This window comes from Castor canadensis, chromosome 2 (genome assembly GCF_047511655.1).
Source record: "Castor canadensis chromosome 2, mCasCan1.hap1v2, whole genome shotgun sequence".
Classification (NCBI taxonomy): domain Eukaryota; kingdom Metazoa; phylum Chordata; class Mammalia; order Rodentia; family Castoridae; genus Castor; species Castor canadensis.
In genome coordinates, this window is record NC_133387.1 from 51524207 (window position 1) to 51551013 (window position 26807).

Here is a 26807-nt window from a genome sequence, read left to right on the forward strand (position 1 = left end):
AAATCTTGTGCCCACTCTCTGTTAGAAAGCTTCACTCATATTATGCTGTTGGCTAAACAGTCCCCAAGAAATTAATTTGGGTTTTAAGAAGTCAGAAGATGCAAGCTGCAGTGTTATTTTCCCCTCCCCCCTCAATGTGAAACCTCATTTAATCTGAAAATGCTGAACCAGAAAAATATAGTCAATTTTCAAGGATCCATAAGCTGGTGAACCAATTTTTGGAGTACCAAGCCATTTTTCTCTCTTTTTCGCCATTTTCCTTTTAAAATCTTTCAATCAGGGAATGGTAAAGGAAAAGCAAGGTCAAAAGACTATCATTATTTTTAATTTAAAAATTACCATGCTGAATGTCTTTTCAAGATAAACACAATGAACTATTTAAAGATAAAGGAGCATCATATGAATGACATACATGGTTTAGAAAAGTAATGTGTGTGTGCACACATTTGTGTGTGGAGGGGATAGAGGGAAGAGAGAGAATCTCTGATAAAATTAATATAATAAGTGTAAAATGTTAACATTTGGGGAAAGTGAGTGAAGTATGTCAGGAATTCTATGTGCCATTCTTACAACTTTTCTATAGATAAAAGATTATGTCAACATAAAAAAGTAAGTGTTTCACAAATGCACTCTGGATGAAGCATGACATTATTTTTATTGTTTCGTGACAATTCTAGGACATAATTAAGCAGACTATGGTGTCAAGACCTCAGTCTTTTGCTGACCCTTTTACAGAATTGAGGGTGGTGATGGCATAAAGTACAGATGACAGAGGACCCAAAGAAAGGAAGGTGTGCAAAAGCAGCAAAAGGAGAAGGGGCATAGAAGAAGCAAACTTCCGCAGCTTTGTTGCGTTAGAGTTTAAAGAATATCCTGGCGTCTTCTCAATCCAGGGTTCATAATATGTGGCATGCATTTGTGTCTTAAAACTGCCAATTTTTCAGCTAAGACATATCTTTCAACCTGCAGTGATGTGGGGTTAGTGACAGTAACCAGAGATCTTTTCAGACAAAACTTGTGAGGAACACTAGGGTTTATTTTCCTCTCTGCCTATTATTTTCATCACTATTGTCAACTACATGAGGCAATAGAGATAATAAAACTGTAGGTGTTTAAAAAAAACTGTAGGTGTTCGATAGGAAAAAAGTGTAGGAGCATATGGAAAACAATAGTTTATGAGGGTAAAATACCAGAAAGTTTCATGAAAGAAACTAGATTTAACACTTGAATTTGTTTTTATATGGTGATATGTTCCAATGATCACTATCTGTTTTTGTGTCTATAGTTGAGAAAATGCAACATGACTTAAAAAATCTCTAGTCAATAGTCAAAAATATCACACAGTGAAGCTCTTAAGTATCATAAAATGAAGATGTTGTCACTCCATTAAAAATCGGGTTTCCTTCTGTACTCCTCTGATTTTTACTTCATAGTTTATAGGCCAGGAAAGGTGCTTTCTAGTTATACTGTTTGCCTCACAAAAGCTTGGGATGGCCAGACCTAAATCCCTCTTCTGAGGGGTCCTTAAGAACAGGTTGGCCATCCAGTTCACAGCTCAGCTGACTGAATCAGGTTCAGTAGCCTCTAGTTGGCCATCAGCTCATGTGGAGGTACCTGACCCAGCAGCCTTGCCCTCTACTTTTCAGAATGGTTTGAATGTGAAGCAAAAAGAGCTCAGCAGCAGACTGCCCAAGAAGTAGAAGGACAAAGGGAAATGACAATACACAAGATCAATGAAGAAGGAGAAACAAGGCAGCAGAAGTCATACAGTGAAGGGAAGATGAAAGCAACATGGATTGATACAGAGACAGAAAATGTGGGTCACCATAATGTCACAGCAGGAAGGAGAACCATAGGTGGTTGTTTTGCTAGGAGCAGTTTCTTGAGTTGAGTTGGAAGACAAACTAAAGCTACTGTTGGCTTCTGACAGAGTCCAGTCTTTGGGAAGCTTGCCTCTGCAGTTACATAGATTGTTAATCTGTCCTTCCTTTCAGAGACCACTGCCACAGTGGCACCTATATTGAGAGACCCAGTCTCTCTCAGTCTTTCTTCTTCCTATGGTCACCAGGTTGGGGTTGCCATAGCTCTTTCTGTCCTCAGTTATTGGGATCCATACCTCTCACTTTGGCACCTGCCTCTTTCTTCACTCACACATTTGTCCTCCTCACACACTCTACACTGCTCTTATGAGGTTATAACTAAGACCTAAAACACATGTTTACTTAACAAACTCAGTTTCCTTTTCCTTTTAAAAGGCAGGTAGGAGAAATGCTCTCCACATTGTCCAATAGAACATTTTGTGATGCTGGACCTGTCCTGTACCTTGCCTGTATTAAACAGTGGTTACTATTCACATGCAGCTAGTGAGCATTGGAAATGTGGTAGAGCTACTGAGGAAAGCAACTCTTAATTTAATTGAAATTAATTAAAACTTAAACTGCAATAGGCACATACCATTACCATACTGAATATCATGACACTATTCTTTCTTAAAGAAAAGAAAAGGAGGGAGGAAAGAGATAGGCAGGAAGGAAGTGGAGAAGGAGGGAAGAACAAAGAAAATGCTTCACTTTATGCAATGGAGCATTGATTATTTTTCCAGCTTTGTCTTTACCCAGTCCTAACCCAAATAAGTTGATTATTTTACTTCATAAATGTATAATGTCTGTATATCTACTGTAGATTTCATTATCTGTGGTTTAAAGGCTACCTGCCTCAGCATCCCCTGGAGTTCTTTAAAATGCAGGCTCATGGCCTGGTGCAGTGACTCATGCTTTAATCCCAGCTATTCAGGGGATGAAGATTGGGAGAATCCAGGTTCAAGGCCAGCCAAGGCAAAAAGTTCCTGAGACCCCCATAGGTAGGCATGGTGGTGTGCTTCTCTCATTCCAACTCTGCAGGAGGCAATAGGAGAAATGCAGTCCAGGCTGTTCTCAGCATAAAGTGAGACACTATCTCAAAAATAATCGAAGCAAAAAGGGATGGGGTTGGTGCAAGTGGTACAGTGCTTGCCTAGAAAGTGCAAGGCCATGAGTTCAAACCCTAATACTGACAAAATGCAGAGTCATGGGCCCCAGGAACTGGATTTGGAAATCTTGGCAGCAGTTTGGTGTCCAGAGTGTGAGACTCCTGCTTTCCTATGTGTTCAGAGGGTGCTGCTAGAGACTCTGAAGCACCAGAACACTGGGCTCTGTCCAAATTCTAGGTCCTAAAAAAATTATCTTATTTAAATAAAATTTCTTCAGCAATTAATGCACTCTCACTTCTTTACCTAATGAACTACTTTTAGGAAATCACTGCGTAATGACTGAATTATATGGAGAGTATTTAATAATTTTTTCATTGTCTTACAATTCTTAAATAACATGGTGTAGCAAAGATAATATGCTAAAAGGTAAGGAGAGGGTCACCAAAGTATGCTTACAGCTTAACCTCTTGCACTTGAACCAAACAAAATTGTTCCATCCAATAGGCAGATATTTGTTTTATTACCATGAATTTAATGGGGTCTGAATACTAACTGACTCACTGAAAAGAGATATTCCATAATGAACACAAATATTTCAGGAACATTATAAAACAGATATCTAAAAACATAGCAGCCATTCTTATCTCTTGTCTTCAGTAAAATGAGAAGTTGACAGTGACCACACACTTCCCATGTCAGTTTAGAATGACTAGAAAACTAAACTCAACATAGGGATATTTTTGGTGTCCCCCTATACATCTATAACTGCTACTAATGATTATAGCATTCAATATAGCTTCTGGACTTTTCCTGAGGAAAATTTCTATAAACATTTAAGGCTTCCTCAGACTTTGGAAGAGTCTTGCCCTTCAACAGTGATCAAATGAGTGGGAACACTCTATGAAATCTTTAGTCTACCTCAATCAATTCAAATGTAGGAAGCTCACAATTTTGATCAACAGTGGCAGCTATTCCATTTTTAACTTAGGTGCTTGTGGTTCTCTTTTAATTTCATTACAAGATCTAAAACCAAAATTGCTTTCTGCTGCAAAGCAAAATGCATCTCATTAGCTTTTCTGCTGAGGCCAATTTATGCAGATCCAGCATTATTAACTAAATAATTGAAGTGACCTTAGTATGCAAAGGAAGGAATAATGTGACATTGAGGTATGGGAGAAATATCGGGACTTGAAACATCCCTGTCTTCCCAGTCCCCAGTCATTTCAAAGACAGAAGGACACACTGCTCTGTCCACCCTTACTGCCCTGTTACTCCCCAGACAGCTGTGGTTAAAATGCTAGCCTGGATTCAGTGACTGAGCACCCAATTTCTTCCCCCTCCCTCTCCTTTCCAATCTTTCTGGGCTTTGGAAAGAACTAGGACATTCAAGGGAAATTTAGGATGCCACAGTCTGTTCTAAACAGTTAATGAATTCAATGAAAATAAGAAAATCAAAGGCTAGAGAGTCCATGTTTTTCTCTGAATTATTTGTGTAGACTTTTTGCTCTATAACATCTGTAATTTGATATTCAGCTATTGGTCAGAGTAAAGCCATTTCATATAATGTATGAGGCCAATTTTAAAGCATATTATTTGATCTTTAAGATGGCCACATATGATTAATTTTTTAAGCCTGCAAATATGAGCAAGTAAAATGATTTCTTTTTTTGCTGACTGAGTGAAAAGTGTTAGAACCCAGTTTTCTTATAGCTTTTCTGAAAAGAGAAAAATGAGATATTTCCTCAGCATCATGTTGAATTGAGCTGAGGTATTTGGATTTGGAACAACAATAATATTAAAGCTTTAAAAGTAGATGTGAAAAAAGACAAGACTCACAGAGAAAAATGTTTGTACTGCTAACAAATAATTCTAGAGAAAAAACTTGAACTTAGATCTACTTTAAAAAACATGCTGTAAATGTTTTTAAATACAGATGACTGCCATTTTGAGACCTTCAAGAATCTCTTTTCTATTAGGAATTTTTGAGACTTTCTGGTCAATGCTCTGTCCAGGCAGCTTGAGTTGATTTTAAAAGGCTTAGCTGACCTGAAACATGTCCTAGCATCTCTGACGGGCTAGGCTCATGTCAGGAGATCTCAAAAGAGCCAAGGAGAAAGGACACAGTTCTGTGATTGAAATTCAGGCTTGCTTGTGTACATGTGCGTATGAGGCAGTAACACGAAGTCCATTTGCTGTTATTGCTCTACTGGATTTATAAAGCCAAGAGCCCTCATTAGGATAGCGAAGGGTAAGTACTTTTAAAAGCAATATGCCACACCCTCAGATCAAGACTATTATCCAAAACGGACAGTCCCACGTTGTGTGACCAATTCGAGCTCCTATGGGGAGTACAAACGCTAGTTCACAAAGTTGTGCTTCTGGGTAACTTTGTATCCAATAGGGAGAAATAACCTGAAGAAGGAAAACCTCACTTTTAATCATATTTTGTCTGGGAAGCCTTTTTTTACCTAAATCATCCACCAATCACTGTCATAGCTCTAGGTGGCCAAAACTGGATTCAATTGGATCCCACGTTGAGGGCAGGAAAAGCTAAGTCCTGAAATAGCTCAAGATACTGCCAGACCTCTCAGAGGACGATGCACAGGTGAGCCGCACTGTCCCTTCAGCTTCTTAAGATATTTCAGATTATTAGGATTCCAAGATGGCGGCTAGAGGGAGGAAGCAGAAAGCGAGCCTCCTATAGTGAAATCTTGGAGAGACGCTGGAGACACACTTTGCAGGCATAATCACTGAGAAAAGGCATAACTTTGACTCCTCCACACCTCCAGCCGGCGCAGAGAATCTCCACTTCACGTTAAACGGAGAACCGAGGAGGCCCCGGGGCCGCCAGTGGCCGGCGCCCATACGGCGTGGGAAGACGCGGACCAGGTGAGCTTCGCGGTACCGCGGTTCCCCCACAGACAAGCCTGGGCCAGAGCAGCATAGCCCCCTGGACAGACTGACCTCCACCCGGGAAAAAAAGAGAAACTGAGTACTAAGCAATAAGAACAGTTAAGACACGCTGGAAAGAGGGTGGGGCGCCCTGAGCGCTGAAGATTGGGGGAAGGGAATCCTTCCCGGGACTGGAAATAAACGAGCCGGGCGGGCGGAGAGGCTCTGGCGGGAGCGGGGCGCGCCCAGCAACCAGGAGCAGGGAAGCTTGTGAGAGGAGGGAAGACCCACTTCCCATGTGAACTGTAAATAAACACGCAGGCCTGACAACACGGGGCAGTGGCACCTTTCCCAGTGCTTGGAAAGGGAAAAGCCTGTAGCAGAGGCCCCCCTCCCCCGCACAGGAGAACTCTGAGCAAACAAAGCCTGTGGGACCAGGTGAGTGCTAAGCTCACCCCAGAGATCTGCATAAATAACGCCGCCAGCTACAGGCTGAGAGCAGCAGGCAGGCAAGCCACAGTTGCAGATACCACTCTCAGAACTGCCTCCAGACGCTTTTTTTTTCTTTTTCTCCCTACCTTTGATGAGAGAACAACCGAATTACACCTGCAAGCCGAAAAACTTACTGAAACTGTATTGCATTTGAACTGGGGACACTTGGTGGGTTTTTTTTTTTTTTTTATCCTCTGTGTGTGTGTGAGTGTAGTTTTGTTCTACTTTATGCATCCCCTTTGATGAGACAACTACAGAACAACATCTGAGGCACCAACTCCAGGACTGGAGATTGAGACGGACATCCAAATTATTAAGACTGAAACTGCATTGCATATAAACTTGGAAGTTTTTGGTTTTTTGTTTTTTTTTTTTTTTTAATTTTCTATTTTCCATTTTATTTTAATTCATTTTTATAAATAGATATTACTTTCATATACTTATTTTTTATTTTTTTATCTTTGATTTTCAATCCTCTCTCTGTCTCTCTATTGTCTGTTCAGCTTACTGTCGATTAGTACACTAACACTCCCTGTTTATACCTTTGAAACTCTCTTGTCTGATACCTTCTTCTGCTTTCTCCCTCTTGTCTGTATATTTGTTTTCCCCTTTTCTTTAACTTCTTGCTTTCCATCTCAGCTCACTCTTCCATTCTCAATATTACCATTGTTATTATTGCAAGCTAGAAAATACTTAATTGCACACAGTACAGGGACAGTAACAACACCAAGGACAATGACAGGAAGACAGAAAAAACAAGGAAACCAGTTTCCCCACAGCAAAAAATTAGTACAGGAACCAGAGGGGAATGAAGAGAACAGAAACTCAGATCCAGACTCCAACAAAATGAAGATAAACTATGCCAAAGGACCCAATGAAGCCCACAAGAATAATTTAAAAGAAGACATACTACAAGTACTCAATGAGAATTTTATAGAGATGATACTGGATAGGGTCAACCAAAATGTACAGGAGACACTCAAGAAATTCCAAGACAATAAAAATAGAGAATTTGAAAAAGCAAAAGAAGAAATAAAGGAAACCATAGAAGCACTGTATAAACACCAAAGTGAAAGAGAGAACACAATGAATAAATGGATAAATGAACTCAGGACAAAAATAGACAACAATAAAGAAGAAAACAGCCAGGATATGGAAAACCTCAGAAAAAAGAATGAAACAGAACTGCAAAACAAAACGGAAGGCCAATCCAGCAGAATAGAACAAACAGAAGACAGAATCTCAGAACTTGAAGATGAAATGGTAATTAAAGGAAAAACTGAAGAACTATTAATTAAACAACTCAAGACCTGTGAAAAGAAAATGCAAGAACTCACTGACTCCATCAAAAGACCAAACTTGAGAATCATGGGCATCGAAGAAGGAGAAGAGGTGCAAGCGAAGGGAATGCGTAATATATTCAACAAAATAATAACGGAAAATTTCCCAAATCTAGAGAAAGATATTCCCATACACATGCAAGAGGCCTCCAGGACACCAAACAGACCAGATCAAAATAGAACTACTCCACGACATATCATCATTAAAACAACAAGTTCAGAAACTAAGGAAAGAATATTGAAGGCTGTAAGAGAGAAAAAACAAGTAACATACAAAGGTAAACCCATCAAAATCACAGCAGACTTCTCAACAGAAACATTAAAAGCAAGAAGAGCGTGGGGTGAGATCTTCCGGGCACTGAATGAAAATAACTTCAACCCCAGGATACTCTACCCAGCAAAGCTATCATTCAAAATAGATGGAGCAATAAAAGTCTTCCATGATAAGCAGAAACTAAAACAATATGTGACCACAAAGCCACAATTACAAAAGATTCTGCAAGGGATCCTGCACACAGAAAGTGACACCCAACTTAACCATGAAAAGGCAGGCAGCACCAAACCACAGGATAAGAAAAAGCAAGACAGTAGAGAGTAACATCAAGTTAGGTACACACAATCAAACCTCCAAACAACTAAGATAACTAAATGGCAGGAATCACCACATACCTATCAGTACTAACGCTTAATGTTAATGGACTTAATTCACCCATCAAAAGACACCGTTTGACAAAATGGATTAAAAAAGAAGATCCAACAATTTGTTGCTTACAGGAGACTCATCTCACCGACAGAAATAAGCATATGCTTAGGATGAAAGGCTGGAAGAAGATTTACCAAGCCAATGGCCCCCGAAAACAAGCAGGAGTAGCAATACTTATCTCTGACAATGTAGACGTCAAACCTACATTGATCAAACGAGATAAAGAAGGACATTCCATACTAATAAAAGGGGAAATAGACCAAAAGGAAATAATAATCATCAATCTGTACGCACCCAATGTCAACGCACCCAATTTCATCAAACATACCCTGAAAGACCTAAAAGCAGATATAAACGCCAACACAGTGGTTGTGGGAGACTTTAACACTCCATTATCATCAATAGATAGGTCATCCAAACAAAAACTCAATAAAGAAATCCAAGATCTAAAATATGCAATAGATCAAGTGGACCTAGTAGATGTCTACAGAACATTTCATCCAACCTCTACACAATATACATTCTTCTCAGCAGCCCATGGAACCTTCTCCAAAATAGATCATATCCTAGGGCACAAAGCAAGCCTCAGCAAATATAAGAAAATAGAAATAATACCATGCATACTATCTGACCACAATGCAGTAAAAGTAGAACTCAACAACAAAAGTAAAGACAAAAAACATGCAAACAGCTGGAAACTAAATAACTCATTACTTAATGAAGAATGGATCATCGATGCAATAAAAGAGGAAATTAAAAAGTTCCTAGAAGTCAATGAAAATGAAAACACAACCTACCAGAACCTATGGGACACAGCTAAGGCAGTCTTGAGAGGAACGTTTATACCCATGAGTGCATATATTAAAAAGATTGAAAGATCCCAAATCAATGACCTAATGATACATCTCAAACTCCTAGAAAAACAAGAACAAGCAAATCCCAAAACAAATAGAAGGAGAGAAATAATAAAAATAAGAGCTGAAATCAACGAAATAGAAACCAAAAAAACCATACAAAGAATTAATGAAACAAAAAGTTGGTTCTTTGAAAAAATAAACAAGATCGATAGACCCCTGGCAAACCTGACTAAAATGAGGAGAGAAAAAACCCAAATTAGTAGAATCAGGAATGCAAAAGGGGAGATAACAACAAACACCATGGAAGTCCAGGAAATCATCAAAGACTACTTTGAGAACCTATATTCAAATAAATTTGAAAATCTAAAAGAAATGGACAGATTTCTAGATACATATGATCATCCAAAACTGAACCAAGAGGAAATTAATCACCTGAATAGACCTATAACACAGAATGAAATTGAAGTAGCAATCAAGAGTCTTCCCAAAAAGAAAAGTCCAGGACCTGATGGATTCTCTGCTGAATTCTATCAGACCTTTAAAGAAGAACTGATACCAACCCTCCTTAAACTGTTCCATGAAATAGAAAGGGAAGGAAAACTGCCTAACACATTTTATGAAGCCAGTATTACACTTATCCCCAAACCAGGCAAAGACACCTCCAAAAAGGAGAACTATAGGCCAATCTCCCTAATGAACATTGATGCAAAAATCCTCAACAAAATAATGGCAAATCGAATTCAGCAACACATCAAAAAGATTATTCACCACGACCTGGTAGGCTTCATCCCAGGGATGCAGGGGTGGTTCAACATACGAAAATCAATAAACGTAATAAACCACATTAACAGAAGCAAAGACAAAAACCACTTGATCATCTCAATAGATGCAGAAAAAGCCTTTGATAAGATCCAACATCATTTCATGATAAAAGCTCTAAGAAAACTAGGAATAGAAGGAAAGTTTCTCAACATTATAAAAGCTATATATGACAAACCTACAGCCAGCATTATACTTAACGGAGAAAAATTAAAACCATTCCCTCTAAAATCAGGAACCAGACAAGGATGCCCACTATCTCCACTCCTATTCAACATAGTACTGGAATTCCTAGCCAGAGCAATTAGGCAAGAAGAAGGAATAAAAGGAATACAAATAGGTAAAGAAACTGTCAAAATATCCCTATTTGCAGATGACATGATCCTATACCTTAAAGACCCAAAAAACTCTACTCAGAAGCTTCTAGACATCATCAATAGCTATAGCAAGGTAGCAGGATATAAAATCAACATAGAAAAATCATTAGCATTTCTATACACTAACAATGAGCAAACGGAAAAAGAATGTATGAAAACAATTCCATTTACAATAGCCTCAAACAAAATCAAATACCTAGGTGTAAACCTAACAAAAGATGTGAAAGACCTCTACAAGGAAAACTATACACTTCTGAAGAAAGAGATTGAGGAAGACTATAGAAAGTGGAGAGATCTCCCATGCTCATGGATTGGTAGAATCAACATAGTAAAAATGTCGATACTCCCCAAAGTAATCTACATGTTTAATACAATTCCCATCAAAATTCCAATGACATTCATTAAAGAGATTGAAAAATCTACTGTTAAATTTATATGGAAACACAAGAGGCCACGAATAGCCAATGCAATACTCAGTCAAAAGAACAATGCAGGAGGTATCACGATACCTGACTTCAAACTATATTACAAAGCAATAACAATAAAAACAGCATGGTACTGGCACAAAAACAGACATGAAGACCAGTGGAACAGAATAGAGGATCCAGATATGAAGCCACACAACTATGAGCAACTTATCTTTGACAAAGGAGCTAAAAATATACGATGGAGAAATAGCAGCCTCTTCAACAAAAACTGCTGGGAAAACTGGTTAGCAGTCTGCAAAAAACTGAAACTAGATCCATGTATATCACCCTATACCAAGATTAACTCAAAATGGATCAAGGATCTTAATATCAGACCCCAAACTCTTAAGTTGATACAAGAAAGAGTAGGAAATACTCTGGAGTTAGTAGGTATAGGTAAGAACTTTCTCAATGAAACCCCAGCAGCACAGCAACTAAGAGATAGCATAGATAAATGGGACCTCATAAAACTAAAAAGCTTCTGTTCATCAAAAGAAATGGTCTCTAAACTGAAGAGAACACCCACAGAGTGGGAGAAAATATTTGCCAACTATACATCAGACAAAGGACTGATAACCAGAATATACAGGGAACTTAAAAAACTAAATTCTCCCAAAACTAATGAACCAATAAAGAAATGGGCAGGTGAACTAAACAGAACTTTCTCAAAAGAAGAAATTCAAATGGCCAGAAAACACATGAAAAAATGCTCACCATCTCTAGCAATAAAGGAAATGCAAATTAAAACCACACTAAGATTCCACCTCACCCCTGTTAGAATAGCCATCATCAGCAACACCACCAACAACAGGTGTTGGCGAGGATGCGGGGAAAAAGGAACCCTCTTACACTGTTGGTGGGAATGTAGACTAGTACAACCACTCTGGAAAAAAATTTGGAGGCTACTTAAAAAGCTGGACATCGATCTACCATTTGATCCAGCAATACCACTCTTGGGGATATACCCAAAAGACTGTTACTCCAGAGGCACCTGCACATCCATGTTTATTGCGGCACTATTCACAATAGCCAAGTTATGGAAACAGCCAAGATGCCCCAGCACTGACGAATGGATTAAGAAAATGTGGTATCTATACACAATGGAATTTTATGCAGCCATGAAGAAGAACGAAATGTTATCATTCGCTGGTAAATGGATGGAATTGGAGAACATCATTCTGAGTGAGGTTAGCCTGGCTCAAAAGACCAAAAATTGTATGTTCTCCCTCATATGTGGACATTAGATCAAGGGCAAACACAACAAGGGGATTGGACTATGAGCACATGATAAACGCGAGAGCACACAAGGGAGGGGTGAGGATAGGTAAGACACCTAAAAAACTAGCTAGCATTTGTTGCCCTTAATGCAGAGAAACTAAAGCAGATACCTTAAAGCAACTGAGGCCAATAGGAAAAGGAGACCAGGAACTAGAGAAAAGGTTAGATTAAAAAGAATTAACCTAGAAGGTAACACCCACGCACAGGAAATCAATGTGAGTCAATGCCCTGTATAGCTATCCTTATCTCAACCAGCAAAACCCCTTGTTCCTTCCTATTATTGCTTATACTGTCTCTACAACAAAATTAGAGATAAGGGCAAAATAGTTTCTGCTGGGTATTGAGGGGGGGAGCGGGAGGGGGTGGAGTGGGTGGTAAGGGAGGGGGTGGGGTCAGGGGGGAGAAATGAACCAAGCCTTGTATGCACATATGAATAATAAAAGAAAAATGAAAAAAAAAAAAAAAAAAAAGAAATGGGCAAGTGAACTAAACAGAACTTTCTCAAAAGAAGAAATTCAAATGGCCAGAAAACACATGAAAAAATGCTCACCATCCCTAGCAATAAAGGAAATGCAAATTAAAACCACGCTAAGATTCCACCTAACCCCTGTTAGAATAGCCATCATCAGCAACACCGCCAACAACAGGTGTTGGCGAGGATGCGGGGAAAAAGGAACCCTCTTACACTGTTGGTGGGAATGTAGACTAGTACAACCACTCTGGAAAAAAATTTGGAGGCTACTTAAAAAGCTGGACATCGATCTACCATTTGTTCCAGTAATACCACTCTTGGGGATATACCCAAAAGACTGTTACTCCAGAGGCACCTGCACATCCATGTTTATTGCGGCACTATTCACAATAGCCAAGTTATGGAAACAGCCAAGATGCCCCAGCACTGACGAATGGATTAAGAAAATGTGGTATCTATACACAATGGAATTCTATGCAGCCATGAAGAAGAACGAAATGTTATCATTCGCTGGTAAATGGATGGAACTGGAGAACATCATTCTGAGTGAGGTTAGCCTGGCCCAAAAGACCAAAAATCGTATGTTCTCCCTCATATGTGGACATTAGATCAAGGGCAAACACAACAAGTGGATTGGACTATGAGCACATGATAAACGCGAGAGCACACAAGGGAGGGGTGAGGATAGGTAAGACACCTAAAAAACTAGCTAGCATTTGTTGCCCTTAATGCAGAGAAACTAAAGCAGATACCTTAAAAGCAACTGAGGCCAATAGGAAAAGGGGAACAGGTACTAGAGAAAAGGTTAGATCAAAAAGAATTAACCTAGAAGGTAACACCCACGCACAGGAAATCAATGTGAGTCAATGCCCTGTATAGCTATCCTTATCTCAACCAGCAAAACCCCTTGTTCCTTCCTACTAATGCTTATACTGTCTCTACAACAAAATTAGAGATAAGGGGAAAATAGTTTCTGCTGGGTATTGAGGGGGGGGAGCGGGAGGGGGTGGAGTGGGTGGTAAGGGAGGCGGTGGGGGCAGGGGGGAGAAATGAACCAAGCCTTGTATGCACATATGAATAATAAAAGAAAAAAAATTAAAAAAAAAGATATTTCAGATTAGGAGAGGAGGGAAGAGCAGCTCTTGCAATATTGCAGATATCTTTCAATTCACTTCACTACTTAATTATTGAATATCCTCAGGGGTAAGGAAAAAGCGTGCATTTCCCTATATGAACCAGCATAAAGAACCTTCCTCCAAAGGGAAGTTCATTTTCTATTTGCTTCAGGATATATGTTACATTGAAAGGAAATAAAACATTATACATATATATCAATATTTGTATATTAATATATCATAGATATGATGCACACACACACACACACATACATACTCAAAAAGAAACCTCAGACATTTCCATCTGGCAATCAAGAAAGACACAGCTTTTTTAGAAGTTCCTATCTCATGTGTGTCACCGTGTAGTACGTGTGATTACTGGGACAGGCTGACATGACTAGACCTCACTATGTTTAGATTATATGTCCTATCTGTAAAATAATAGAGGTAAAAAAATCAAATGGTGAAAAAGAGACTCTTCATCAATGATAAAGTCCATGCTGAAATCAGAAATGAATCAGAAATGGGGATAGCAGCTGAGCTAAACTGGGGAGCCTGAGTCTTTTCCAAAGGAGGCAACCATGATTCAGTGACACAAAAACTTCTTGTAGGAATATGAGTGCAGCCTTACCAAAGCTGCTGATTTTTTAAGAAGGTAGAAATCCAGATTTTTATGTGAAATCTCTCAAGTTAAAAAAAATAATAACTAATTAAAAACACTGTGTGGCTTAGACACAGCCCACAGAGAACATTTTTCTAACCTCAGTGAAGAATGTGTGAACAGTTAAGATGATTTCCTTTTGGCTCAAATGGATTGCTTATGACTACACAACTGCAGTGCAAGAGGCAGTATAATTTTAGTCAGAATCTAGCAGGTACTTGAAAACATGGAAATGACCAACTGCACTCTATCTCAGTAGAATGTTTGATAAATGCCCTGATAAACGCAGGGGACTTAGAAGATAATTTAATGGAAAAATTGAGTCTGGAATATTTCATTTAAAAGATCTACTCAATATATATGAAATATTACCTTCCAAGCAAAGTAGGTCATCTTACCTGTGCTCTCTTGAGAATGCTGTGCTCATCAGTGCTTGCTGTTTGATAGACTTTTGCCATAACTATTGTTTTTCCCAAAGGCCCGCAAGCTCTCTCCAGCTTCTGGTTGCAATCTCACATTTGGAACAGTAAAAATAGAAGACACTGAGAACAAAATGAAAAGTTTCATTTACATATTTATAGATGTGTTTATAGTCTTTCCTTTTATTAAGATGGAGATTGAAAGGCAATTCTGCATGTAAGCACACTGAACATTGTGCTGTTAGTCTTTGATATGTCAAGTAATCATAGCACACACACACACACACACACACACACACACACACGATGGGAGTCTGCCTTCTCCTTGGAACCACAACTCAGATGATTTCTTACATACCTCTGATCCTCAGAGATTAACTTGAATTTAAGAACAACATATTTTTCTCTTTTTCTGTGCCATTCTTTTACTCATTAGAGAAATGCTTATTGAGGGAGGCAAAAGAAAAATCACAGTGTCCTAGAATTACAGAATTCTACAGTGAATAAACCAGGAAATCTCTGGTGTTGTAGATTCTGGCTGGGGGTGACAGACAGTAAATAACTAAGCAAATATAATAAATAGTGGTAAATGTTCTGAAGGGAAATAAAGCAGGGAAGAGAAATTGGACACTTTGGGGTAGAAGGAGGTCAGTGAAGGCCTCTCTGATAAGGAATATTTGAGCAGAGACTCAAAAGAATGGAGGGCAAGCCCTCCATCTATCTAGAGGGAGAGTAAATACAAAATGTTGAAAGAGGAAACAGCCAGACCTGACTCTAGAAGACAAGAAGGGAAGCCAGCAAACCAGGTAAGAGGCTACTGTGAAAGTGTAGGCAAACAAAGAGGGTGAATGATTTGTGAAAGGTGATAGCAATGAAGTGAGGACAGCTGTGATTCATTTTGAAGGTAGACACCTAAAGAGTCCTGGAAGAACTGAATGTGGAGTGTGACAAAAGAGGAGTCAAGGACAACCTCCATCAACTGGAAGAATGATATTGTCACTCATTCACAAGGGGAGACTACAGAAGGAGCAAGTCTTGGGGAAAGATTAGTCATTCAGTTTTGGTAATTCTAAGTTTGAGATGCCTATAGATGGCCAAGTGGAGATGCTTAGTAGTCCACTGGATATATAGGTCTGGAGTCAGGGGAGATAGGTCTGGAGATAGAACTTTGGGAGCTGCCAGTGCTTAGATGGTATTTAAATCTTGAGGCTGGATGAGATCATCAGGGCTCCAGAGAGTGTATGTAGAGAAAACGAGCTGAAGATTAAGCTTCAGGACACTCTAAGAGTGAGAGGTTTGACAGATAAGGGGAAATCAGCAAAGTAGTCAGAAGAGAAGAGTTAAGGGAGGCAAAAGAAAAATCACGAGAGAATCCTGCCCTGGAAACCAATTGTTACTAGGATGAGTTGGTGGCCAATTATTCTAAATTCTGCTGATAGATCAAGATGAAGGTTGGGAAAAACCCAAAGCATACAACTTTGAAAACAATAGCTCAGGAGCTGTGGGTGCAAAAGCTTGGGTGGAAAGGATTGAAGACAGAATGAACATTAAGGAACTGGAGGGCACAGATGTACTGATTGCATAATGGCATCATATTGTTCTAGAATAATACACAGGACTGTGTGGGCAAAGCCTGCAAACATTAGATCTGGAAGGGTCTTTTTCACTTGTTCTCTAAGTGAGAGGCTAAGGTACTTGAAATAGTAGCTCAGCTAGGTAACAGTGGAGCTGAAGCTAGGATCTGGGTGGTCTGATTCCCAGCTTGGTACTCTTCACACTTACCAATTGGTAGGTCTTCCTTTACTGGATTTGAGTTTTGTGAATTAGCAAACCAATGTAATGAAATCAAGGACTCAGTGCTGTGAAGTGTATTTTGTTCATTTACTTTGACAAGGGTGGTTCACTTCAATTATTTATGTAACTTGATAGTATACACAGGGGAACGCCCTGTGGTGTATTGGGGAAAAATAATGAATTTCTTCTAAATCAGCCCTCAACTTACTTCCCTGCAATTAAATCTTTGTGAAGAAGTGGGGTGGGCTGCTGGGGTTTCAGGAGGGAGCGAGAATGATAGCGTGCCACCAGAATTAGGCAGCTTTAACTCCAGATCTCCAGGCAACTGTATAATTATTGTTGATTGGTACATTGATTAACTCCTACTTTGGTGATGCACTGGTACTTCTAAATTTTAGTATTCTATAATTGTAATGAATGCTTTTATAGTTTTAATGTTTTTTGGCATCCATTTTGAAAATAAGTTGGATTTTCTCATGCCCAAAGCAGAAATCAGTCACATGGTTTCCAGTTCTATACTCCTCCCTTCCATTTCCTCTGTGTCCCTTAAATATCACCTCCTGTGCTGACTGTTCTGATAGGCTGCAGGAACCACCTCTTTAGGCATTTCTGCCTGCTTGCTTTAAACCCACCAATTACAACTACCCAAGGGAAGTCAGTTTGGATGAAGCCCTTGAAAGGCACTGGCCCATAGTTCCTCTTTCTTCTTGCTTGTGTTCCCTGACCTCTCTGAACAGGCATGTCATTTATTCCTTAGGCCCTATAAGTACTAAAACTCTTAAGCTGTCACATTATAGTTGTTTTGCTTGTGATTTGACCCCTGATGATGAGGACTCCTTAGAAAAACAGGTGCAGATGGAACCCTTGCAGGTACTCTTCTCTCTGGGTTTCTGGTGTCTGCTGGAGACAGTAGCTACCAGCTAGGTTGATGGGGAAACTTGAACAGTAACCTGATGAGGTTTTAAGAAATAATGAAATAAGAAAAATAACACAATTGTTATATATTCTTCTGAGACAAGTAAAAGTCTAGCATATGGATACCACCTCATCTTTTTACTAATCCACAGGATGGTTACAATGCCCTGTGTTACCCATGTTCTTCCTTCAAGGCCTGGTAGATCAAAACAGGTCAAGCATGTTGGAGTCCACAATTGACTTATTATTGTTCCCAATCTTCTCCTTTTAACTTGGTTTTATTTCATGTCGATATAAGTGTTTTCCTTTTGTGGACATTCTTTAAAGAGTTCTAGGAACCATCATAGAAAATGGGAGTGTTATGGACTGAAGTATGTACCCCCCACCCACCATTCATATATTATGCCCTAACTCCCAATGTGCTTAGCATTTGGAGATGGGATGTGATTAGGCTTAGATGAGGTCAAGGAGGGGAGGGGAAGGGCTCGGAATTATAAGGAAGGGAAGAGAGAAATGATCTCATCAGCCTGTGAGGACACAGCCAGGAAGTGAGCTCTCACCAGAAACAGAATCTGCCAGCACCTTCAGTTTGAACTTCCCATCCCCCAGGACTGTGAGAAAGAAATGTTTAAGCCACCCACTCTGTGGTATTTCATCATAGCGATCTAAGCCAAGTAAGACAGTGAGGTTCCTGGAATTGGTGAGTCGACACTAGGATTTGGTTGCAAGACAATCCACTTATTGGTTCTGCAACACTTCTCCCAGGTGGAGCTCCTTCCAAATCTCCTTGAAAAGGAAGCACATGCGAGCTGTGCTGCCGCCGCCACCTTTTCCCAGACAGTGAATTTTTACAAGACTCTACACTAAGGTGAAATTTAATTTGAAGAACTTTAAAGAGTATCTAAATATAGTCTGCAGATTTCTAATCCAGACAACAGTCACCAAACCAGTCGTTTTATTTTAAGGAATTAATTCCCAAAGTCTGGGAATTCTTTGTTTTGTAAACATGTTTACAACTATAGCCACGTTGTTCTAAATGGAAATGAGTGTAGTATTAATACTGGGATTGTCCTTTCTTGTGTGACTGGATTTATGCTTCATAATGATTATCTTCTAGACACAGAAATAGAATTTCTGTAACTCAAAACTGTTACTGGAGGCATTTAGTAGAATCTTGCTTTAAAAATATAATGATTTTTCATCTTTATTCTCCCCCCTTCAAAAGGTTTCACTGCTCCTGATGTTCAACGTTATGCAAAGACGTGTTTCTGCCAATGAATATCGCCTGATGGTTATGCTTCTGCAAATAGCCTGCTGTGAGCTGATAAAGGGATTAATGCAGCCAAAATTCTTAATCTGTGAAATTACAAATTAAATTCTCATATTAAAAATACCACCCTGAGGTATTTTTTGTGGTTTTAATTCCCCTCTGGTGTTCTGCATACATTGTGCTTGTTAATGATGGGAACAAGGCTGTCTCCATTGGCAGTCTGCTGCCTAGTGATAATGTGTAGGCATTTACTCACTGATAGAAACTGGATTTAACCACTGGCTGATAAACTAAGTGGCAAGTGGGTAATAAGTCCATATTAACAGAAAAGCACTAGTACAGAATTCAGAATTCATAGACCATTAAAATCCTGGCTTAAACTCAATCAAGTCAGATGGGATTGAGATGTCACTAAGGAGGAGTGATATCAAGTTACACTACATGGGGAAAACAAACTATATGTCTGAGTGCAATGAACCATAAATTAATGACCTATCTGGACCATTTTTTTCAGTATAGGAAGATGTATCACCAATTCACTATCTTTCTATAAGGATTTCATCTCTATTTTTTTTTTTATAAAATTGGGGATAAATGTAATAATGATCAGTGGGTAGACTTTTAGAAAGGAAGTGGGCAGGATATAGAGTAAATGTGGGCTGGGAATACATGAAATGTTAATAAGGATTTGCTAAGCATAAAGAGATCAGTAGATTATTGATATTTCTGTGATCACTTTAGGGCAAAAGTAGTTTGAAGTAAGTATAGGATATCAAAAAATATTTAGGGTAGGAATATTCAAGAGGAGCTGTTACTTGTGATTTACTTCCAAAATAAAGAATTATTAAATAAAGAATTATTGCTAAGGAAAATCCATACTGCAATGGGGGCTGGAAAGCCTAGAATCCAAGAGACAAAGGAAATAACTTTGTGTCTATTGTAAATGATATATGCAGAAGGACTAATAAACAATATAAATATTTATGGATATATGCAGTGTTATTTTTAAAAGCAATCAGAAAAGACTATGAGAAGAAATATCTCTAATGGGTATTTGGAAAGAATGTATTGCCACTGAATGAAAATATTTCTACTGCAATAGTGTTTTGCAAAATTTCACAAGAATTTGGTTTCACACTTGGGAAGAAAGCTGAGATCCTCCCAGTCATAAATCCTTCCCAAATATTTAAAATATAATTGAAAAAGCCTGTGTAAATATGAACACTTCTGTAAAAACAAAACAGAAACCCACCCAGGAATGTGTTTTGTTTTAAAAGATCCAGAGAAGAGCTGTCTGTTTGAATACCAAGAGCCTGTGTAGTTAAAATGAATTACATGTCAATTCAGTGCATTAGCCAATTGCCAATTCTGTTCTTCAGCAAACTGCATAGCAGTCCTTTTTAAGGTTATTGTTACAACCAAGATGGTCTCTGAGAATCAAACAGAAATTAATCATTTTTCCTCTGTGTACTGTAGCCAGTTAAAATAGTACTGGATGCATAAAGCACTAAATATGTAAATCATATTTTCCTTTTCCTTTATGACTGCTCAGATCATTTTTTGGACACACACATAATCAAATACAAAGACACACAGCTGCAGACTGCAGAGTAGAGATAGCAAAAAAGGAATCCATTTTCTTACTGTGTCTGGTAAGCTAGCAACTGAATGGCAGGATTCCACTGAATATATATACATGTGACTCACTCTTTCTCTTTTTCTTCCCCCACCATGCACAAACACACATATGTAATGTGCACACGTGCATAATACATAATCTTATGTTCGTGCACACATGCACATTCCATACAGATGGTAAAATGATTTGATTGCATATTGCAGGAGTGTAGTACTCACTATCGGTCAGTTCCCATAGCCGCGGGGGCAGGTCACTGAAATACTCATGGCTCAAGGCGGCCTGTGCAGATAGCCTGTTCTTTGGGGAACACTGCAGGAGCTTAGAAGCCAGATCCTCTGCATGATTCACATAGCTGAGCCTAAAAACACAAGCAAAAGAGAAAGAAATCAGGCTAAAGAAGAAAATCTACTAAGTAAGACATAGGCTCATATAATTTTTCTGTACTTCAATTTATTTGTGGTGAGGAAAACAACTTAGGTTACCTGCTGAAAGTAAACAAGCAGAATTTACATTGGTTCTTAAAATGTCTGATACCCTAGTATCATTGATTCAAAATGTTTCTACTATGAGCAAAGGCTGGATACTTTCAGAAAGGATAAAACTAAGTCCAGAAGTAGAAAATTTCAGAAGACTACCAAATAGTTGCCAGCATTTATTTATAGAATCTTCACACTGCATTCACATCTGGATGCATTTACATGAAATTAGTACCAAATAATTAGAAGAATTAGAATACAAGTGTAATTAAAGTCTCTAGTTACTACAATTACTTTTTCTAAGAATTTATATTTTTTTGCACTGAATATAAAATTGAAACAACTTCACTGTCAAATGCCAACCATCATAATATTAACGTACAAGGTTCAAACAAAGGGGATAAGCTGAAATGATGTAGGGCTGAATCAATTCAATTTTACAGTAGGTAAAAAAGTATGTGAGTTGAGATTATCAAAAAATAGGATGGAAATCAAGTCTTTCATGTGGTATAAGCTTTGAAATGGGTAGCAGCAATGCTCAGTGTAGCCCAATCTTGCTTTTCATGAAATCTCTTTTTCTGCTCAGAGCAATCAAATATGGATAGTTAACATAATACTGATAATAAGAGTATTCCTAATACTGCCCACCATTTCTGGATAGTTGAACATGTGTCAGACACTTTTCACATTTCACCCAGAAGTTAATGGTCCCCATTAGATAGCATGGGAAGTTAGGAGGAGTCAGAGATGGTGGTGATCACTAAAGTAGCAATCCTGTTCTCTAACAAGTCTTAGTCAGGGATCCCTGAAATTCCACAAAAGAGGCAGGAAGAGGTATGGGGGAAAGTCACTTTTGAGAGTTTGTTTTAAAAGCCTTGAAGGTATTAAACACACAATTAGCAAATAATTGGCAAAAATGCCCCACCAAGCAACCTTCCTCCTCTAAAAACCCACATTTTTTTTCTCAATGACCAACACAATTCTCCTTAAGCAGCAGTTAATATTAATTTAAATTTTTTTACGGGGAGGGAGGGCAGTCAGGATTGAAGAAGAGGAAAGGAAGTAATGTAGAGAAAAGCAAAGAAGACCTTACTCTACACAACCAATCTAAGAGACCTCTCTAAATCTTCCTATGTGAAGGTCTCAGAACTACATTCAGTGTCTGGCTGCTGACATGGCTATTTTTGCACCAACAATTAATGGATTGATTTTAAATGGCTGGCACAGAAAAATTTGTCTATAGGAAAAGGAAGAACTCTCAAAATTCATCAGTTTTTTTTTCTCCCCTATAAAAGGGCCTAGGGCCGTTTATAATGTTATTTCTTCTTCTTAAGACTTTCTTGATGATAAACTTTTCATTTATATTTTTAAAAATCAAATGCAATTTGAGATGATACACTTTGTGGTAAAAGTTGCATTTAAGTTGAAAGTATAGTTAATATATATGTATAATCATGTATAGTATATGTGTATCAATTTTATATAGCTTTGACAGAACAACAAAGCCAGATTGGAAGTAGATCTGAGCTTTAGGCCTAGCACAATTTTTAAATGTTTAAATAAATAGTTAAAAAGAAAAAAGAATATTGTTAAGTATCCAAACTGTACTGTGTATGTTGCATGTGCAGGAAGAGAAGATGGCTGTAATACTTGGTATGCAAGTAACACTAAACTCATGACTATAAGCACATGAAACACAAAGTAGCACATACTATTTTTTATTTTAGGGTTTTCATCTATGGAACAAGGATGGTGAACCATATGTGCCTGTAGTTCCTCCAGCTCCAACACACCATGAATTATACTTGAAGCATGGTTTTATTTGTTTGATGAGTTATAAATATTTATAGCTGTATCTTTGCTTTAGCACAGATTGTTGATCTTTAGATATAATTAATACACCCGAATACAAGAAATTCACCAATATAAGAGCCTCATTTCTCCCACCCAAATTGACTAAATTTTAATAATCAAATTTTGTGCTATTAAGCTTATATACAAATATTTAAAAATTTTAGTTTAGAAATTTTACTATTTCCTCACCCACATTTCAAGAACCAATTTTATTCCAATTCTCTACATGCATTTTCAATATCAGTGTTTTTCATTAATAGACCACTTTTTTGGGGCAGTACTGGGGTTTGAACTCAGGACCTTGCACTTGTTAACACTTGAGCCATGCCACCAGTCCTTAGAACCACTTTTTGAGTCCATCTAAGTTGTATGAAATACGACACTTTGGGGACTATGTGTATAATATCATGATTAGAAGTTGTATCTGAGGCCATAAGTTTACAATCAAATTGTTAGAATAACTGTTGTTGTTTTTGATCTTTCATTATGGTGGTGCACTTTTTCAATCTTTCCTTGTAAGTCCATCAGTTTTGGTTTTATGTATTTGTGAGGCTGGGTAATTAAATATGTAACAGTCTAGCACTGTTATAATTTCCTGGCAAAGTGAGTATTTAATCTTTACATTTTCTATCTTTAATACAACTTTCTAAGCTAACATTCATTGTTTTTTTCCACCAAATTAATGACCCCAGGTACCCCTTTTGTCACCTCCTTACTTTTAATAATGATTTTTTATTCTGCAAGTGTTTCTTTCATATATATTACATAGCTGGGCTTAGTTTTTATCCAAACAATCCTTGTCTTCTAAGGAGGACGTTTACTCCATTTACATTTTGTTATTTCTGATGTATTTGGAATTACTGCCATCAGCTTAATTTCCCATTCTTCCTTTGCTTTTGTTTTCCTTTTCCTATCTTCTTTTAAGTTAAGCTTTGCAAATCAATGAATTTCATCTTCTACTTTAGAGATGACATATTATATTTCACTTTACTTCCATGTACTTAGTGGTTACCTTTAACTTTTCTTTTTCCTTTAATTTATTTTTTAGTTTCATAATTTTCTTAGATGTTTAAGCTCTTTTAGTAAGTTTTTTTACATGCAAATATTAAGTTATACTGCTCAACAGGCATATAAAATATTAAATGTCTTCTTAATTCATTAGCAGCAATTCACTTCTTTTTTTGCAAGAGATATTTGGAAAAGAAAGAAAAAAATCACCCTTCTAACAAAAATAGTTGGTGAACAACTATTACAGAAATTTTCAAGTTTTTATGATTTAGCTAAAACCACAAAGCATGTCTACCTTTAAAAAACATTTACAAAATTAAAATTCATACACACTGCAAAAGGCAAACACATTTTTCTAAAAATACTTAATAGCCCACTCCAACTCTTTCTTTGGCTCTTTCTTTCAAGTTATAACCTACAATACAAACACGAACTTCATCTTTGTGTGGAGACATTAAAGATATGTGCTTCTACACAATGTGGATTTTACACAAACTTTTCAGTTTGTGATTTTCAAAATGGAAATTTTCATTCCAGTACAAGATAAAATTTATAGAAAGACATTAAGAGGTCATCATAAGACTTGGACAAACCCCAACAAAATTAAGGATTACACAAATCTGATGTATACTGTTTGAAGTGTGGAAGATACAAACTTAAAGTAGCAGACAAATAGCCTTGTGGGCCCTACAACCAATATCTGAAATAACTGAAGGATTAAACAACAAAGGTCTAGACTATTGTTCATAGCTCTTGGGATTTTAATTCCTTATGCTAATAAAAACATACAAGTATTCTTCCTCAGTATTTTGGCACCCAATCGCTCTACATTTCTCATATATTGGTAAGAGTCTGGCATGGGAATATATGTGAAGAAGATATAATAATACTGCATGCTTTCAGGAATTGTCAGTTCACACAAATGGTAAGCATATCTTAATTGCTGGACAGTAAGCATCTTTTGCTCAGTGTCCAAACAGGTTGATCACAATCCAAACACAGAAGTTGCAATTTTGTCAAGATTGAGGCCTGGTAAAACAACATGCAAGTGGAAACTTTGTTACACTTAACGTTAAATTCATTAAGCCTTCATATCAGCTAATATGTATGATAAGCTTGGTCCAGTCTTAAGTTCTGTTCCTAAGGCAATAGCACCAGACAGTCCAGTTTTACAGTTTCAGTGACTGTAATATTTTTTTTTTACAACTACCCGTGTGTATGAAGTGCAGCTGAGTTTTAAGACACTATTTCTTCAAATACAAAAGTTAAGTTCCATTCTACTTTAATCGTCTGAATTTTACAGAACCTTCATATTTTATTCCATCTTCAATTAATGCTTGGGCTACAAATATTAGTTCTTCCAAGACCTGCAATCCATGGATAGCAATACAACAACCAGGTCCTTCAAGAAACTTCATCTTTATAAGACATAACCAGTCATCAAGTCTGATCAAATGGTTAATCCACAATCAGGATGCCTTCCTCCTCAGGAGAGCAGTGTTATAGTCTCACTATTTAAGGTCACATTAGTTGGACTATCCTGCATATGATTTCACAAGAGACGACTGGTTCATTCAGGTCATGCTAGTTAAAGAACACTCAATAGGATTAAGAATCAAGATGATTTGAATATAGAATACAGAAATGATGTAAGGAAACTTCAATAAACTGCATTTGAAATTCTCAGTGCTTTGAGTATGAAGTTGGAGTAATAGGAAGTGAAATGGACTTTGTCATGAGCAGCAATTCTTTCATCCAGGAATAAGGTAATAGAAAGGAAGTTCCCCCAGGTTTACCCATCTAGGTCAGAACTCTAGTAAAATGCCTTCCTGATTTTAATTCAATCCTTCCATTGGAGCTTCTTGGTGGGATAGTAACAAGTCATGCATATGTGTCTGGCAATGATCTCTGCTGGCCTTCAGGCACCTCACAAATGTGTGACCAAGAACACTTTTAAAGAATTGCCCAAATTGCGATTAATAGTGACCTCTCTTGGGGGCAGATTGGCTTAGTGCTTTTTATAGTAAAAGATACCAGAAGAAACTCTCACAATTTATACCTTCACCCTCAGCTCTTCAAGTGAATGACTCCTTGCTTTTCTTTTCTTTTTTTCATCGCAGCACTAGGGATCAAACCCAGGTCTCTGTGTATTCTAGGCAAACACTCTACCACTGAGTTCCATCCCTAGCCTACCCCTTAACTTTTAAACATTTAACTTTGACTATTAAAGTATATAGTCAAATTTTATTTTCACTTTCCTACCAAACAATTCAAGAATATCAGAATATTTTAATTCTAAAGATACTACTCTCGTCTTTTATATTATTGTGCAACACTTTATTTCTATGTTCTATGTTTTTAAAGAAACACATTATGTGCTATTATTTTTTTATTTAAATTTTATCATTTTTACATTTATTTACATATGTATACATTATTTAGGCCACCTCCCTATCCCCACTTCCAATCAGAACCTGTTCTGCTCTCTTGTTCTCCAATTTTATTGAAGAAAAAACATAAGAGATAATAAGACATAGCATATTTGCTAGTTTGACATAAAGATAGCTATACAGAGAGATTCCTAGCATTGCTTCCATGCACTTGTGTATTGCAACCCACATTGGTTCATCTCTAACAGACCTCTTCGCTACTTCCTGGTCCCCTTCCCATAGTGGCCTCTGCCAGTTTAAGGTTACTTTATTTGTTCCTCAACAGTGAGCACATCAACCACGTTAAAGTTTTAGGTTTCCTTCCCTTTCCCTATTCCTCCTATGTGTTCTCCCCTTAGTGTGTTACCCGTTTCAAATAATATTACTGCATTTGTTTTAAGAATATAATCTGCATATGAGAGAACATGGGATTTTTGGCCTTCTGAGCCTGGCTAACTTTGCTTAAGATGATATTCTCCAGTTCCATCCATTTACTTGTGAATGACAAAATTTCATTCTTCTTTGTGGCCGAGTAAAATTCCATTGTGTATAAACACCACAT

At 37.8% G+C, this 26807-nt stretch overlaps 1 protein-coding gene across 5 annotated transcripts in view; it reads right to left on the reverse strand.

The window, feature by feature from the left end:
• Cdk14 (cyclin dependent kinase 14) overlaps nt 1-26807 on the reverse strand; it is a 593051-nt gene that overhangs the window by 81902 nt on the left and 484342 nt on the right. For all 5 annotated transcript variants that reach the window (XM_074064778.1, XM_074064777.1, XM_074064779.1 and 2 more), the window contains 2 exons: nt 20697-20836; nt 14840-14983 (listed from right to left, as the gene is read on the reverse strand). In XM_074064778.1, the coding sequence (XP_073920879.1) occupies nt 14868-14983; nt 20697-20836 (256 nt within the window). In that variant the 3' untranslated portion in view covers nt 14840-14867. The remainder of the gene's footprint in view (nt 1-14839; nt 14984-20696; nt 20837-26807) is intronic.